At 41.8% G+C, this 15,557-nt stretch overlaps 1 protein-coding gene across 8 annotated transcripts in view; it reads left to right on the forward strand.

Moving 5' to 3' along the window:
• satb1b (SATB homeobox 1b) overlaps positions 1-10,267 on the forward strand; it is an 88,317-nt gene extending 78,050 nt beyond the window's left edge. For all 8 annotated transcript variants that reach the window (XM_060900356.1, XM_060900357.1, XM_060900359.1 and 5 more), the window contains one exon: positions 8,361-10,267. In XM_060900356.1, coding sequence (XP_060756339.1) covers positions 8,361-8,909 — 549 coding nt within the window. In that variant the 3' untranslated portion in view covers positions 8,910-10,267. The remainder of the gene's footprint in view (positions 1-8,360) is intronic.
• The last annotated feature ends 5,290 nt before the right edge of the window (positions 10,268-15,557 follow it).

The following is a 15,557-nucleotide window of genomic DNA, read 5'->3' on the forward strand; positions in this document are numbered from 1 at the left end:
CTGGTGAAATGAACCGTTCAAGTAAAAAGCCATGCTGTTTAGAAATATTATTGGACAGTTTTTCGATGTTTAAAGAGGATATACAGTATGCTAGATGAAAAATTCACTTTTATCAGTGCTTGTGGATGTATATAGAGGATATTATACGGTTGCGTGAAGATATGAAGTTTATCTTCGAGTGGTGAACATACTTGTATTCATGAGTCATCGACGCGAACGAGTGAAAATATTCCCAACACGAGAAGATAAACTTCACAACTTCTTGCTGCTGTGTAATGTTCTTTATATTATATGGACACATCCACAAAACATATACATACGCAAGTTAATGAAAATAATTTTAATTCTGAACCGGTTCGCCATCTAGTCAGCAGGGAAACACTGGGAGTGACGTCATGGGAGTGAAATATTATACATCCAGGACACTTTTTCAATGGAATTAAAACTAGCGAGTTTCATTCATTTGGTTTGATAGCATGCAATATTGTTAGCATAACGCTTATCCTACGTGTATTACATCACTCTTCCCAATGGAGAATGAGCGTTGAATATGGTTTGCGATATTGCACGGTTGTCGAGACAACATGACGTCACACATCGGAGACGTAAAACTTCCGCGCTAGCGGGCGACTGGGACAATTTGTAAACAACCATGGCCGCCAGCTTTGCTTTGTTAAATACGTAAGATTTTGAGAGAATTTTGAAAGACAAAGACGCGTTCAACACCCGAAAGGAATGTATATGGATAATAATAATAATAATAATAATATTTGGCTGGCGTTTTTTCATGGTATATCAGATATATTCCATTCAGCTACTCGTCTTCGAGTCGTTCAGTATCATGCTAGCTGAATGGAATATATCTGATAGACCATGAAAAAAGCCAGCCAATATTATTTAAAGGAGAACTGAAGGCAAATTTTTTATGATCAAAATTCTATTTCTCATTTTATTAAATATCGGAATGCATTTTTGATCGCTATTTTGTCGCTGCTATAGCAAGTTATGAGTGTTTGAAATATGCTCTGTAATATATCAGTCCGTCAAAGCAATGGCTGTAAACGAGATTCGCTGAGACCTGTGCGAGACATCGTAGGACGGAAGTAAAACGTATAGCGGAAATCAAAGCGACCGACATCTGCCAACGTTGTCAAAAGACGCGCGCGCCCTCTTTCGAATGCTGACGTAATCAAGCTGGAAGTTTTCCCTGTGTCCGAAATCGCTCCCTACTCACTATATAGAGCACTATATTAGTGGGGACGCCATTTTGTAGCGCTGTCCGAAACCTTAGTGAGGATTATGTGGGAAATGCGCTCAGTATAATAATGTATTTATCACAAAAATACATGCATGTATTTATTATTTTGAAAACCCAGCAGCTGCCTGATCTGGCACGTTTTAATTGTGCGACAGTAATGACGTAAATACCAGCGCGACGGACTCGTCCTTATCCTGTCGTCTTTCCAACGCTTCTCTACTCCACGTTGGTTCGAAGTCGTATGGAATAATCTCCATGTCACGTACGCGAGGGAGGCGGATGTATGTGCAGAAGTATACAGTTTAATAAAGTGCAGAATATATATACAGTGAGACAAAATATACACAGGCAAACAATCCAGAACGGCAGGCTAGATCAAAAACGAGAATACAGGCAAAAGGGTCGGTCGAGGCGCAAACAGGACATCAAAGGCTAAGCAAGGACGAGAAACAGGGAATCAAGACAACGGGTAGAAAGGCTCGGTAATGCGTATCGTAATACTTCATAATACAAATGCATCAGCACAGTCCTTAAATAGGCAAACACGTAGTTCCTTAACTGAGCTCAGGTGCGCCGTGTTCACGGCGCGCATGCTGGAGTCCACTCGATGCGCTCGCAGCCCGAGGCGCGCCTTCGGGTGCACGCGCCACATCACGCAGGACTGACACTCCATCACTGATGAAGCTGGCAAGTCTCGAAATTAATCTAAATTGGAATGAGATGGTGATCTGGCCGCTGTGTAAACAGTTTTCAAAATGGCGGCGCTGACACTTCACGTTCGAAGTCTCGCACAAGTCTCGTGAAGATCAAGCGGATAAGCGACGCCTGCCGTGGACCAAACGAACTACATTCAACACGGGTAAAAACCGAAAAGGCCGATAAGTGTAATATAATATGCCAATACGAGTCATGATTTCAGGTTAATAAAACCGAAACCGTAATTGAATAGCACGTTAATTAAGAAATAAAGCAAGTTTAAAAATGACTTCAGTTCCCCTTTAAACATGTCACTCAGATCCGCGATGTATTTCGCATGAAAAATGCGAGTTTTTCAACACGAGAAGATAAACTTCATATCTTCAAGCCAACATGTGATTTTCTTTTAATTATATCGACACATTCACAAACAAAAAGTCCCCAAATTTATCAAAACAATTCATCGATTTCCTCACGAGTGACATATAGAGATTTAGACATATACGTATTTAGAGATATAGACATATACGTGTTTCCTAGCAAAACTAGCCTGGCAAGCCAGACTGAATGTGAATATTTAGTCTGGCCTCGGTCGTAGACATTTCCGAAGGGTGTGGGAGGAACAACCCGCTGTCTTTCAACCTGTCTCTGTGCGTATAGGCCAACGCTCTGACCAATCAGCGCAACAGTGACTGTGACGTAGTCAGAGCGACAGAAAGCAGTGGGGGAGGCCTTGAAATAAATAATTTTTCAAAATGCGTATTAATTAATAAACAGGTTCTAGATATTAAGAAGTTTGGAGATAATGACCACAAGTTTGGAGTCTGTACCACATACTTAACATACACTTTTTTTTTCAAGTGTTTTTCAAGGGTTTGCTTAAACTGTTTGAGAGTTTTTATTTAGTGGTGTTTGGTGAAATAATTTCCCTTAAATTTAAAATAATGGGAAAATAAGAAACAATCAAAAAGTAATGTTTCAAAGCTGTTTATTAATTCTTCGTACTGCACAAACTAGCCCATCCTTTTGGCTACGAGCGGAGCCAGCTGGTAGATCAGACTTTTGCCGTAGCCGGTTGGCAAAACAGTGAAAACGTCCTTCTTGAAAAGGAATGAGCGGAGAGCCTCTTCCTGCTCATGTTTCAACGAAAACTCCAAGTCTAATTCTTCTAAAACTGATTCCAAAGCGGAGTCAAACACGCGCTGTTCACTCGCCGTAGCCATCTTTCCTGTTGTGCTTTCTCCAGCATCGCGCAGCTTTGTCGTCACTCCTGCAAAAGCCCGCCCAAAGAATCCAAACAAAAACCTTGCGTTGTGATTGGCGGGCACGATTTGATGCCCGGGGTGTTTTGTTGATATGGTGCGAGGCTAGACCCACTCGCTAGGCAAAAAATATTTTTGGCTGCTAGGCGGGTGGGTCTAGTTTACTAGGCTATAGTAAAACACTCATGTCCATAAAATATATTTGGGTATCTGGAGCCTACCAGCATACAAACTGAAATAATGCACCAAGTCAGTTTCTTTTGTGCTGCCTGCTTCAGAAAACATGCACCTCAACAACTACAAGACATTCAGATTCGACTCCTCTTCTATCATACCCCTTTTCCACCAAATCAGTTCCAGGGCTGGTTCGGGGCTGGTGCTGGTTCACAACTCGTTCAACTTGCGAGCCAGCTGAGAACCAGTTTGCTTTTCCATAGCTCGCGGTGCTAAGGGAAGCCACGTCATTACGTCGCTGTATACGTCAGTTACGTCGCTACGTTTGCATAAACCTTGGCGCGAATATCGAAGCAAAAACAACACGGAAGAAGCAGCAGCAACAACAACAATAATGGATGACTTCGCGTTTGTACAGCTGCTGCTTCTCGTCGCTTAAAAATGGCGATCTTTCGCGGTGTTGTTATTGTTGTCGGTCTTAACAACTCCGCCCCGCCCCCCCCGCTGACGTAAGCGGTTCTTTGCTCTGGCCCAGCAGAGAGTTGGTGCTAGCCTGGAACCGTTTTTTCTGGCCCCAGAGCCAGTTCTTTGTCAGTGGAAACAGAAAACCCGGTTCCAAACTAAGCACTGGCCCCGAACCAGCCCTGGAACTGCTTTGGTGGAAAAGGGGCATATGTCACACGTGAAGCTCATTAGAATGACCCCACCCCCTCATCTGAGAATCTCTGCTCACTGCTTGAGAGCTGCCTTTCAGAATAAATATAATGAGGAAAGTGCTGCCTGATTGGCCAGTAGAACAAGGGGGCGGGGTGAGCAGTGGCTCATTATCATTTAAAGGAACAGGCCTTTCGTCAGATCAGTCAGGGCTGTTTAGACAGGGTGAGAGGGGAGCTGTAGTGCTTTATCCTTTGGACCAAAGCATGTCACAGACATTTCATTAAGGCCTCAGGGACCTGTGTCAACTTGTGGAAAAAGGGGTATAATATGTCACCTTTAAAGCTAGACGGCCTTTCGATTTCATAAAATCGGTGAAATTTAGTTCCCTCTGAAATGTGGTCATTGTGATATATGTTTATTTCTGTAATATCTCACAAAACATCAGGCCATTCTGTTTCGTGGCTGGGAAGTTATTTAATTTGAGCAGATTCCCGAGCAAATAATGTGAAAATCATCCTGTCGCTAAACGAACAGCTGATCACACCGAGGTATTTATTAGTTTGGTCCTGCGTTTCCTTTCCTTCGTATATAACATAACATCTTTTCTTCTCGCTTTCCGTTACTGTAGTCGGTCTTTCACGTTTCATTCGCACACTCACGTCCTCCATTTTTCTCTCCTGTTTCAAATTTGTATCTCACAATGCGTTGCGTGAACAGGGAAAACCCACTACATGATGCATGATGTAGTATCTTGTATTGGGTCATGGTGAAGCAGGAAAAAATAGCAGAGAATTTAGGGCCACATGGCCTTAAATTAATTAATTGTTCTATTTAAAAAAAAAGCTAATAAAATTGGAAGTCTGTGATTCGAATTCAGTAGGTTTTGGTCCACTAAACAAAAATAATTACAGTACGTTTCGGGGAAAAATCTTTTTATGACCTACACTTGAAAAATCTGAAAGGCAGTCTAGCTTTAAGCTCACCGAAGTGCTCAGAGTTCAACTCCTTGACGTGTCGTTGTATTTTTAACTGTAATTCGGTGATCTTATTGCATCACTAGCATTTTTTTTTATGTTTCTCCTGTACTGTAAATGTTAAAGTATAAAATGAACACTGAAGTACTTTATGTAACAGTCAGAGCTGCTGAAAGTTTTTATTGTTTAAGTGTTCACAATAAGAAAAAAACAGTATGGAGAAAAATGGCTGAACTTGGTTCAACCTCCACTGTGATCTAATAGGAAGTGGTGTAGATCAGGTCAAGATTACGGAGAAAAGTATGACGCAGTAACAGACACAGGTTCAGCTGAGCAACTTTCATTAAATCTCTTTATGATAGATCGAGGGGAAAAAAACTCAACATGGCAGGAAGAAAGATGAAGAAAAAATGATGTGAATAAGGAACATTTAGTCTAAAAAAAACCCCAAATAATAGTGTTCGTTATTAATACTTATTAATAAATGTTATTGAACACTAAAGTATACTTAAAAAAAAACAGTAATAGATGAATCCTGGTGAAAATCAGTGTGCATTTTTTTTTTTTTGTTCTTGTTGTTTTATATTATTTTTTTTATTTTTTAAACAGTATCACATTACTACGACGGAGCATTAGGGCCATTCATGAAGGAGAAGATATTTTTTGATATGACGAGATTAAAGTCAACATGTCGACATTAAACTCGAAATTCCGAGAATAAAGTTGAAATTGGATGTCGACTTTAATCTTGATGGGTCGACTTTAAACTTGGAAATGTTTATAAAGTTGATGTCAAGTCGACTTTAATCTCGACAAATACGTTAAATGTCGAGAAAAAAAGTTTATTTTTTTTTCTGAGTTTTGCATGCAGAGAGAGCACTGCTCCACACTGAATCAGACCAAGTACTCAACATGCCACCCGTGGACAATTTGGTGAAATTATACTTTGGTATTGGATTAAGCAACAAAGAAATACTCGCTGTTTTAGCGCAGAACCACGGTGTGGTAATAAGTATTAGGACGCTGAAAAGATTGTGCCAAAAACTCCGTCTTTTTAGGAGGAAAAACTACACCGACTTAGAGGAAGTGGCCGCATTCTTGCAAAGCGCAATATCTTCTCCTTCATGAATGGCCCTCATGCTCCTGTCGACATGTCGAGTTTAAAGTCGACCCATCAAGATTAAAGTCGACATCCAATTTCAACTTTATTCTCGGAATTTCGAGTTTAATGTCGACATGTTGACTTTAATCTCGTCATATCAAAAAATATCTTCTCCTTCATGAATGGCCCTAATGCTCCGTCGTACATTACGGCTTAATTCCAAGCAATTTTACCCAACCGCAGCAATCATGAGATCTGAACTCATAACCTTCCGGTGACTAAAACAGAACCACAAAGACAAAGGCACACACTTTTAGCCACATTTTTATTTCCTGAATATTATCTCATATAATATGTGATTGTCCATGAAAACGCTGCAATGAGTTCGGGTTTTTCCCAACAAGAACGTAAAACAGCAGGGTTGTTTTTTTTTTTTTCACCGTAGATGGTGTTAAGCGACAGTTGCCCCTTCAGTGGCCACAACCTAAAACAATGCTGCATTTCAAAGCCACTGTGTCATGTCTGTCACCCCAACGTGTGATTTTCCAAGGCACGCACATACACACACTTACACTCACACCTCACACACATGCACATTATGTCAGTCGTTCCCAGCCAGCCATGTGATTGAATCTTTGCAGATCTGGCCTTTTTTTTTTCCCTCTTGTTGTGTGAAGGCCCAGCTTTCTGAATAGTGCTTGATAAGCAATCAACAGCCACGCAGAATCCTGTGTGAACATTTTTGCATGAAAAAAGGGTTCGTGTTAATGGGCTCGCGTAAAAGATAAAGGTAAAGGAAAATTCCTAGATCTGATTACATTGACAGAAAGGTTGCGTGCCGTGTTCTGACCCACTCTGAACAATACGCTCAATGACGAGACGACTCCAAACCCAGCGCCTGGCCGTTTCTCTCTTTATGCTTGAATGCGTTCTGATTCACGGTAGTCCTGCGGATTTATTTCTTATGTCATCAAAAACGAATATTTTTGTGAATGGAATGATAATTATTTTCCAAGAATGGCATACATTACAGGGCGGCACGGTGGCGTAGTGGTTAGCGCTGTCGCCTCACAGCAAGAAGGTCCGGGTTCGAGCCCCGTGGCCGGCGAGGGCCTTTCTGTGTGGAGTTTGCATGTTCTCCCCGTGTCCGCGTGGGTTTCCTCCGGGTGCTCCGGTTTCCCCCACAGTCCAAAGACATGCAGGTTAGGTTAACTGGTGACTCTAAATTGACCGTAGGTGTGAATGTGAGTGTGAATGGTTGTCTGTGTCTATGTGTCAGCCCTGTGATGACCTGGCGACTTGTCAGCTGGGATAGGCTCCAGCTTGCCTGCGACCCTGTAGAACAGGATAAAGCGGCTACAGATAATGAGATGAGATGAGACGTACATTACAAATAACTGTGTATCCATTTTGCTTCATTTCTTGAAACTGAACACAGGCTCTTCTAACTGTTCACTGTTGCCTCTTAGCAACTAAAACCTGATCCTATTCTTAGTTTTTCACACACACACACACACACACACACTAGAAGTTCATACTTACATGTTTAATACAATCAGAGATGACACGATACCACTTTTTCATTTCCGATACTGAAAGCTGACATCGATATACGTTCAATAGTTTTCCTTAAAAACTACTGAGCTTTACTATGTTTTTAGTTAAGTGACACAATTCATAGTTAAACTCTTTGACATGAAAATTACTGTATAATAAATCCAATCACATATAAACATAATGAAATCAATCAGAATATATGCTACACTTAGACTTTGCCATTTGCGAAAGGAGGTGAGACCTGTTCAGATTTTCTCCAATATAAATGGCTCAGTACCATCTCTAAATATAGTGTCTTGCTGAGTTTCTTTTTTTTTTCTTTTTTTGCTTATTTTTTGCTCTTTATTGTTAATTTTTTTCTCATATTTTGCTCATTTTTGCTAATTTTTTTTGCTCATTTTTGCTTGATTTTTTGCTTCTCTTTTTGTGCTTTTTCCTCATATTTTGCTCATTTTTGCTAATTTTTTTGCTCATTTTTGCTTGATTTTTTGTTTCTCTTTTTGCTCATATTTTAATGGCAGTATGTTTTGAGGGTTTTTTTTCGTCTAAGTGCAGCACTGCAATCCACGTTATCCTAACAATATGATATGCTACAATGGTAGCGTGAGCGATTATCCTACAGCTACAATGTAATAAACTTGCAGAAGTCTAATCGTCACTGATTTTATGTCTGATTTCAGCCTCAGGCCCACCCTCCACCTACAGCCCAGCTCCAGCCTGCATTGGCGCTGCCCCACCCGTCGCAGCCTCTCGTTTCCCAGCAGTCTCACCCTCAGCAGCAAACAGGACCGCGCCTCCCGCCTCGCCAGCCCTCCACCGCTGCACCCGCCGAGGCCGAGGACGAGTCGCGTCAGGCTAAAGGTCGCACCGGTGCCCGTATCTCCTTGGAGGCGCTGGGAATCCTACAGAGCTTTGTGCAGGACGTTGGGCCGTACCCAGACGACGAGGCCGTCCACACCCTCTCGGCTCAGCTCGATCTGCCCCGGCATACAATCATCAAGTTCTTCCAGAACCAGCGCTTCAGCGTGCGGCCTAAAGAGGTGACATCGGGAATCGCTCTACCTGCAGCCAGCGAGCAGGACGAGGTGAGCATGACGGACTTCAAAGAAGGCGAGCTGCTCAAAGAACTGGACGAGAGCACGCAGACTACTAGCATCTTCACCATCAAGATCGAGGAGCACGCGGGCGCTGAGGGACAGTGTCAGGCCGAGCAAGAAGTCAAAGAATAAACCTCGAGCTCAGACTCTGATTCTGATCTCCTCCAGCAGTAGAACTGTCAGACTCTCAGCCCGGGACTGCGTAATACCGAAGTATTACCTTTTTGTAAAAGCCCTGTATTATTATTATTATTCCACTGTAAAGATTTGCGCATCATTAAATAACCACACAATGCACAATGAAAAAAAAAACATCAAAAAAAAATAATCTTAACTATGTTGCCGTGGATGTTTGCTGACTGCACTTGATGTATGTTGTTTTTACACTGAACTTCCAAACTACTGATTTTAAAAGAAAAAAAAAATCGACTCAGTCGAAATTTGATAGACTTTGATAGATGTTTACGTACGTGGTGTTAACTGGATTATTTTTCTTTTCTTTTAATGCAACTGATAATAAAATAAAATGAAATAAAATCGGGGGCCTTAACGGTGACAAACTGCTGAATAAGACAGCGTTTTCTTTACGAAGCGAAGGATCACGCAGGATCTGGCGCCCCTAAGACCTGCAGGTAGACTGGAGTTGACTAGTTCACTCTTTCAATCTTTACTTATAATTTGTTTGGAGGAAATATAAATATATAAATATATATATATATATATATAGACATATATTAATTGTATAAAAAATATACAGTCTTAAAGAAACTATGCCAACAAATGCCTTGTACTATATGGCACTGCCGATGTTAGATTATTTTGCGAAACCTTTGTCACTGTAATTTTCAGGATTTTTTCACACGGTTTAAAAAAATGTGAATCACAATTTATTCATCGTCACACATTATTTATTTGCAGCTTCGTCATGCAGTTTTTCCTGATGTAATTACGTCATTTTTGTCACGGCACATTTTTTTTTTATTTTATTTTACTATTTATAAATGTACGTTTGATGGGCAGTAAAAATCAAAGTGTCTTAAACGTTTTAAATGGAAAAATGTGCTTTAACGGTTGCCTAAAAAAAAAAAAAACAGAAGTGCTGTATGTCAAGCGAGTCATGCTACAAGCTTCACGATTAAGATTAAATGTTGTATGCAATTTTTCCTCTCATGCAAATAAGCTTAGGAGAACGACTAACCTATAGACCACCTTAGAGAAAAAAAAAAAAACATATGCAATTTGTGTGGAATTCGATGTTTGCGATGTGTCTTCCTTTGGTTAAACAATACAATTCAAAGCTATTCCTGTATAAAATATTCTGTATAAAAAGGAGCGTTTGTTTTTTTATGAGTTTATCGCAAGGAGAACACCGGTTATTTTGTTACGACTGACTGTTTTATAAGTGTTTCTCGGTTTTTCCTCGAGCGAAACTGTTCTAAATAGGAGTGGTTCTTGATTGTTAATGACACAATTAAACTGTTTGTATTGCACCCCAGAATCTTTGCATTAATGACACCAATACATAAATCAAATGCATCGATTAATTGCACATCCTTTAATTTTTTTGTTTATTAACCTCCTAGGGCTTAGCGGTCACATGCGTGGACAGCACTTTATGGAAATTCGGAACAAGAATCCACATATGTGGACATACTTTTTCTCTAAAAGTACATCTTATCAAAAGATGATGCTTAGTTTTTATTCTAATCAGGTTCTAATAAGCCCAAATAGCAAAGAGAAATAAAAAATGCATGTAAAAAAAACAGCTTGGGCCTTAGGAGGTTAAAATGTCAGTACATCACACATCATCATCACTGAATCAGATTTACCGTAATGGATGTGTTTCTCAGCCCTGATATATAATGATAATGTTGTATAAAATCCCTTTCCTCGAAAGGTTTTTGTTCACACTGTTCCACATGACCCCTCCCAACCGCCACGTCCTCCATTTCATTCTCTCCTCTGTTTGTTTCTGATCGCGAGCACGTGACAGGATAAATAAGCGTCTGGCGTTAATGCTGTGTTAATGAGCCCATCTTTGGGGAGAGGAGGTGTAAAGAGATGCAGGTGCTGTGACCTCTTGCTGAACCCCGGCTGAACGCTGCAGCTGGGAGACGAAGGCACGACGCTGTTCACCTGCTCACACCTGTTCAGAGGTGTCTTCCGGGTCGCTCTTTAAATAACCATTCAAATTTTCCAGCCAGGAAAATCACACATGGGGGATTAGACGTGAACCAGGACTACACGGGAACACGCTAAGGAAGGGGAAAAACACTGATACACAGGAACAGACTGATACACAGGGACACCTCTGTTAGAGAGTAACACTGACGACACACATGGGTTAAAAGAGAACAGGAAAACAGACACCGGGGAACACACTGACACACTAACATGGACACATTAACACATAACACTGACACACTAATACTGACACACAGTAACTGGCACATGGAACACGCTGACATTCTCCGACAATAACACAATAACGGACACACTGACACAGTAACTGATGCACTGACATACGGAACACACTGACACACAAACACTGACATACCGAACACACTGACAATAACTGATATACTGACACAATAACTGACACATGGAACACATGGACACACTCCGACACACAACAACACTGACATATGGAACACACTGACACACAATAACTGACACATAGAACATACTGACACACAATAACTGATACAGTGACACATAGTAACTGATGCACTGACACACTGACACACAGTAACTGATACACTGACACATAGTAACAGATGCACTGACACACAGAACACACTGACACACAGTAACTGATGCACTGACACACGGAGCACACTGACACACAGTAACTGATGCACTGACACACAGTACACACTGACACACAGTAACTGATGCACTGACACACAGAACACACTGACACACAGTAACTGATGCACTGACACACGGAGCACACTGACACACAGTAACTGATGCACTGACACAGTACACACTGACACACAGTAACTGATGCACTGACACACAGAACACACTGACACACAGTAACTGATGCACTGACACACGGAGCACACTGACACACAGTAACTGATGCACTGACACACAGAACACACTGACACACAGTAACTGATGCACTGACACACGGAGCACACTGACACACAGTAACTGATGCACTGACACACAGAACACACTGACACACAGTAACTGATGCACTGACACACAGAACACACTGACACACAGTAACTGATGCACTGACACACGGAACACACTGACACAGTAACTGATGCACTGACATACAGAACACACTGACACACAGTAACTGATGCACTGACACACAGTACACACTGACACACAGTAACTGATGCACTGACACACAGAACACACTGACACACAGTAACTGATGCACTGACACACGGAGCACACTGACACACAGTAACTGATGCACTGACACAGTACACACTGACACACAGTAACTGATGCACTGACACACAGAACACACTGACACACAGTAACTGATGCACTGACACACGGAGCACACTGACACACAGTAACTGATGCACTGACACACAGAACACACTGACACACAGTAACTGATGCACTGACACACGGAGCACACTGACACACAGTAACTGATGCACTGACACACAGAACACACTGACACACAGTAACTGATGCACTGACACACAGAACACACTGACACACAGTAACTGATGCACTGACACACGGAACACACTGACACAGTAACTGATGCACTGACATACGGAACACACTGACACAATAACACTGACATACCGAACACACTGACAATAACTGATATACTGACACACAATAACTGACACATGGAACACACGGACACACTCCGACACACAACAACACTGACCTACAGAACACACTGACACGCAATAACTGATACACTAACACACAGTAACTGATGCACTGACACACGGAACACACTGACACACAGTAATTGATGCACTGACGCACGGAACACACTGACACACAGTAACTGATGCACTGACACACGGAGCACACTGACACACAGTAACTGATGCACTGACACACGGAGCACACTGACACACAGTAACTGATGCACTGACACACGGAACGCACTGACACAGAGTAGCTGATTCGCTGACACACGAAACACACTGACACACAGTAACTGACGCACTGACACACAGAACACACTGACACACAGTAACTGACGCACTGACACACAGAACACACTGACACACAGTAACTGATGCACTGACACACATAACACACTGACACCGTAACTGATGCACTGACACACGGAACGCACTGACACAGAGTAGCTGATTCGCTGACACACAGAACACACTGACACACAGTAACTGACGCACGGAACACACTGACACAGAGTAACTGATGCACTGACGCACGGAACACACTGACACACAGTAACTGACGCACTGACACACAGAACACACTGACACACAGTAACTGACGCACGGAACACACTGACACAGAGTAACTGATGCACTGACGCACGGAACACACTGACACACAGTAACTGATGCACTGACACACAGAACACACTGACACACAGTAACTGACGCACGGAACACACTGACACACAGTAACTGATGCACTGACACACGGAACACACTGACACACAGTAAATGACGCACTGACGCACGGAACACACTGACACACAATAATACTGATACACAGTAACACTGACATATGGAACACACTGACACACAGTAACTGACAGACACACACGAAACACACTGACACACAATAATGCACTGACACACGATAACACACAAATGGAAACACACTGATATGTAGTTATACTGACACACAGTAAAACACTCACACAGCAATACTGACACATGGGAACATATTGACTCACAGTAATAGACATATAGTGGTTAGACCAGAACCAGAAGCATACAGCAACATGCTGATGCATGGCAACACACTGACATCCAGTAATACGCTAACACACAGGAACACATTCACAGACAGTAACACACTGAACAGTAACACTGACACACAGGAACACACTGACAACACAGGAACATGCTGACACAAACATGCAAACAGGAAACAGGAACATGCAAAGCGCACAGACACATGGGAACACGTCGAGACTACCTGAGAAGGTTGTAAGCTCAATTCTCAGGACTATCACAAAGCCTTTATAAAGCTTCAACATGCATGAGTGAAACAGAAGAAGAAGAAGAGAGAGAAGATAGTTGAAGAGAGAGAAGTTGAGAGAAAAGATACAAGAGAGCACACTTAGGTGGTACAGACACAAAGAGGAGAGATCCATCAGAAATAATTAGATGGGTAGCAGAAAGAACGGAGATGGGGAAGAGACCCAGAGGACGCCCCCCCCCAAAAAAAAAAAAGATGGGGGGATCGCATCAAAGATGCTCAGCAGATTGACCTGACCCGAGTGAGTGATAGACAAAAATGACTATACGGAAACCTCACACCTCTTGGGGGGATTATATGGGATGATGAGGATGAAGAAGAAGAAGAAGAAGAAGAAGAATTTGGTATATCTCACATCTACATCAATGCTATTTTTTCTGCAAGTCAGAAAAAAAAAAAAAAGTTAGAATTTATAGTAAAAATTACTTTCTAGAATATTTATTAATCTCATCTCATTATCTGTAGCCGCTTTATCCTGTTCTACAGGGTCGCAGGCAAGCTGGAGCCTATCCCAGCTGACTACGGGCGAAAGGCGGGGTACACCCTGGACAAGTCGCCAGGTCATCACAGGGCTGACACATAGACACAGACAACCATTCACACTCACATTCACACCTACACCACCGTGCCGCCAGAATATTTATTTTACTGAATAAAAGTATATAGAACTGCAGGTTTTCATTCCGACACAAATATTTTCAATCAGTCTAATTATTTAATTGTATTAATAATTGTCAATTTGGGCGGCACGGTGGTGTAGTGGTTAGTGCTGTCGCCTCACGGCAAGAAGGTCCGGGTTCGAGCCCCGTGGCCGGCGAGGGCCTTTCTGTGCGGAGTTTGCATGTTCTCCCCGTGTCCGCGTGGGTTTCCTCCGGGTGCTCCGGTTTCCCCCACAGTCCAAAGACATGCAGGTTAGGTTAACTGGTGACTCTAAATTGAGCGTAGGTGTGAATGTGAGTGTGAATGGTTGTCTGTGTCTATGTGTCAGCCCTGTGATGACCTGGCGACTTGTCCAGGGTGTACCCCGCCTTTCGCCCGTAGTCAGCTGGGATAGGCTCCAGCTTGCCTGCGACCCTGTAGAACAGGATAAAGCGGCTACAGATAATGAGATGAGATTAATTGTCAATTTTATACTTTTTTCCATTTCTTTCTTTCTTTCTTTCTTTCTTTCTTTCTTTCTTTCTTTCTTTCATTAGCAGTCTACCATTCTTTCTTTCTTTCTTTGATTAACAGTCTACCATTCTTTCTTTCTTTCTTTCTTTTGATTAGCAGTCTTCCATCATTTCTTTCTTTCTTTCTTTCTTTCTTTCTTTCTTTCTTTCTTTCTTTCTTTCTTTCTTTCTTTCTTTAACAGTCTACCTTTCTTTCTTTCAATTAGCAGTCTTCCATCATTTCTTTCTTTCTTTCTTTCTTTCTTTCTTTCTTTCTTTCTTTCTTTCTTTAACAGTCTACCTTTCTTTCTTTCTTTGATTAACAGTCTACCTTTCTTTCTTTCTTTCTTTCTTTCTTTCTTTGATTAATAGTCTTCCATCATTTCTTTCTTTCTTTGATTAACAGTCTACCATTCTTTCTTTCTTTCTTTCTTTCTTTCTTTCT

The sequence above is a fragment of the Neoarius graeffei genome, chromosome 19 (assembly GCF_027579695.1).
Source record: "Neoarius graeffei isolate fNeoGra1 chromosome 19, fNeoGra1.pri, whole genome shotgun sequence".
NCBI classification, from domain to species: Eukaryota; Metazoa; Chordata; class Actinopteri; order Siluriformes; family Ariidae; genus Neoarius; species Neoarius graeffei.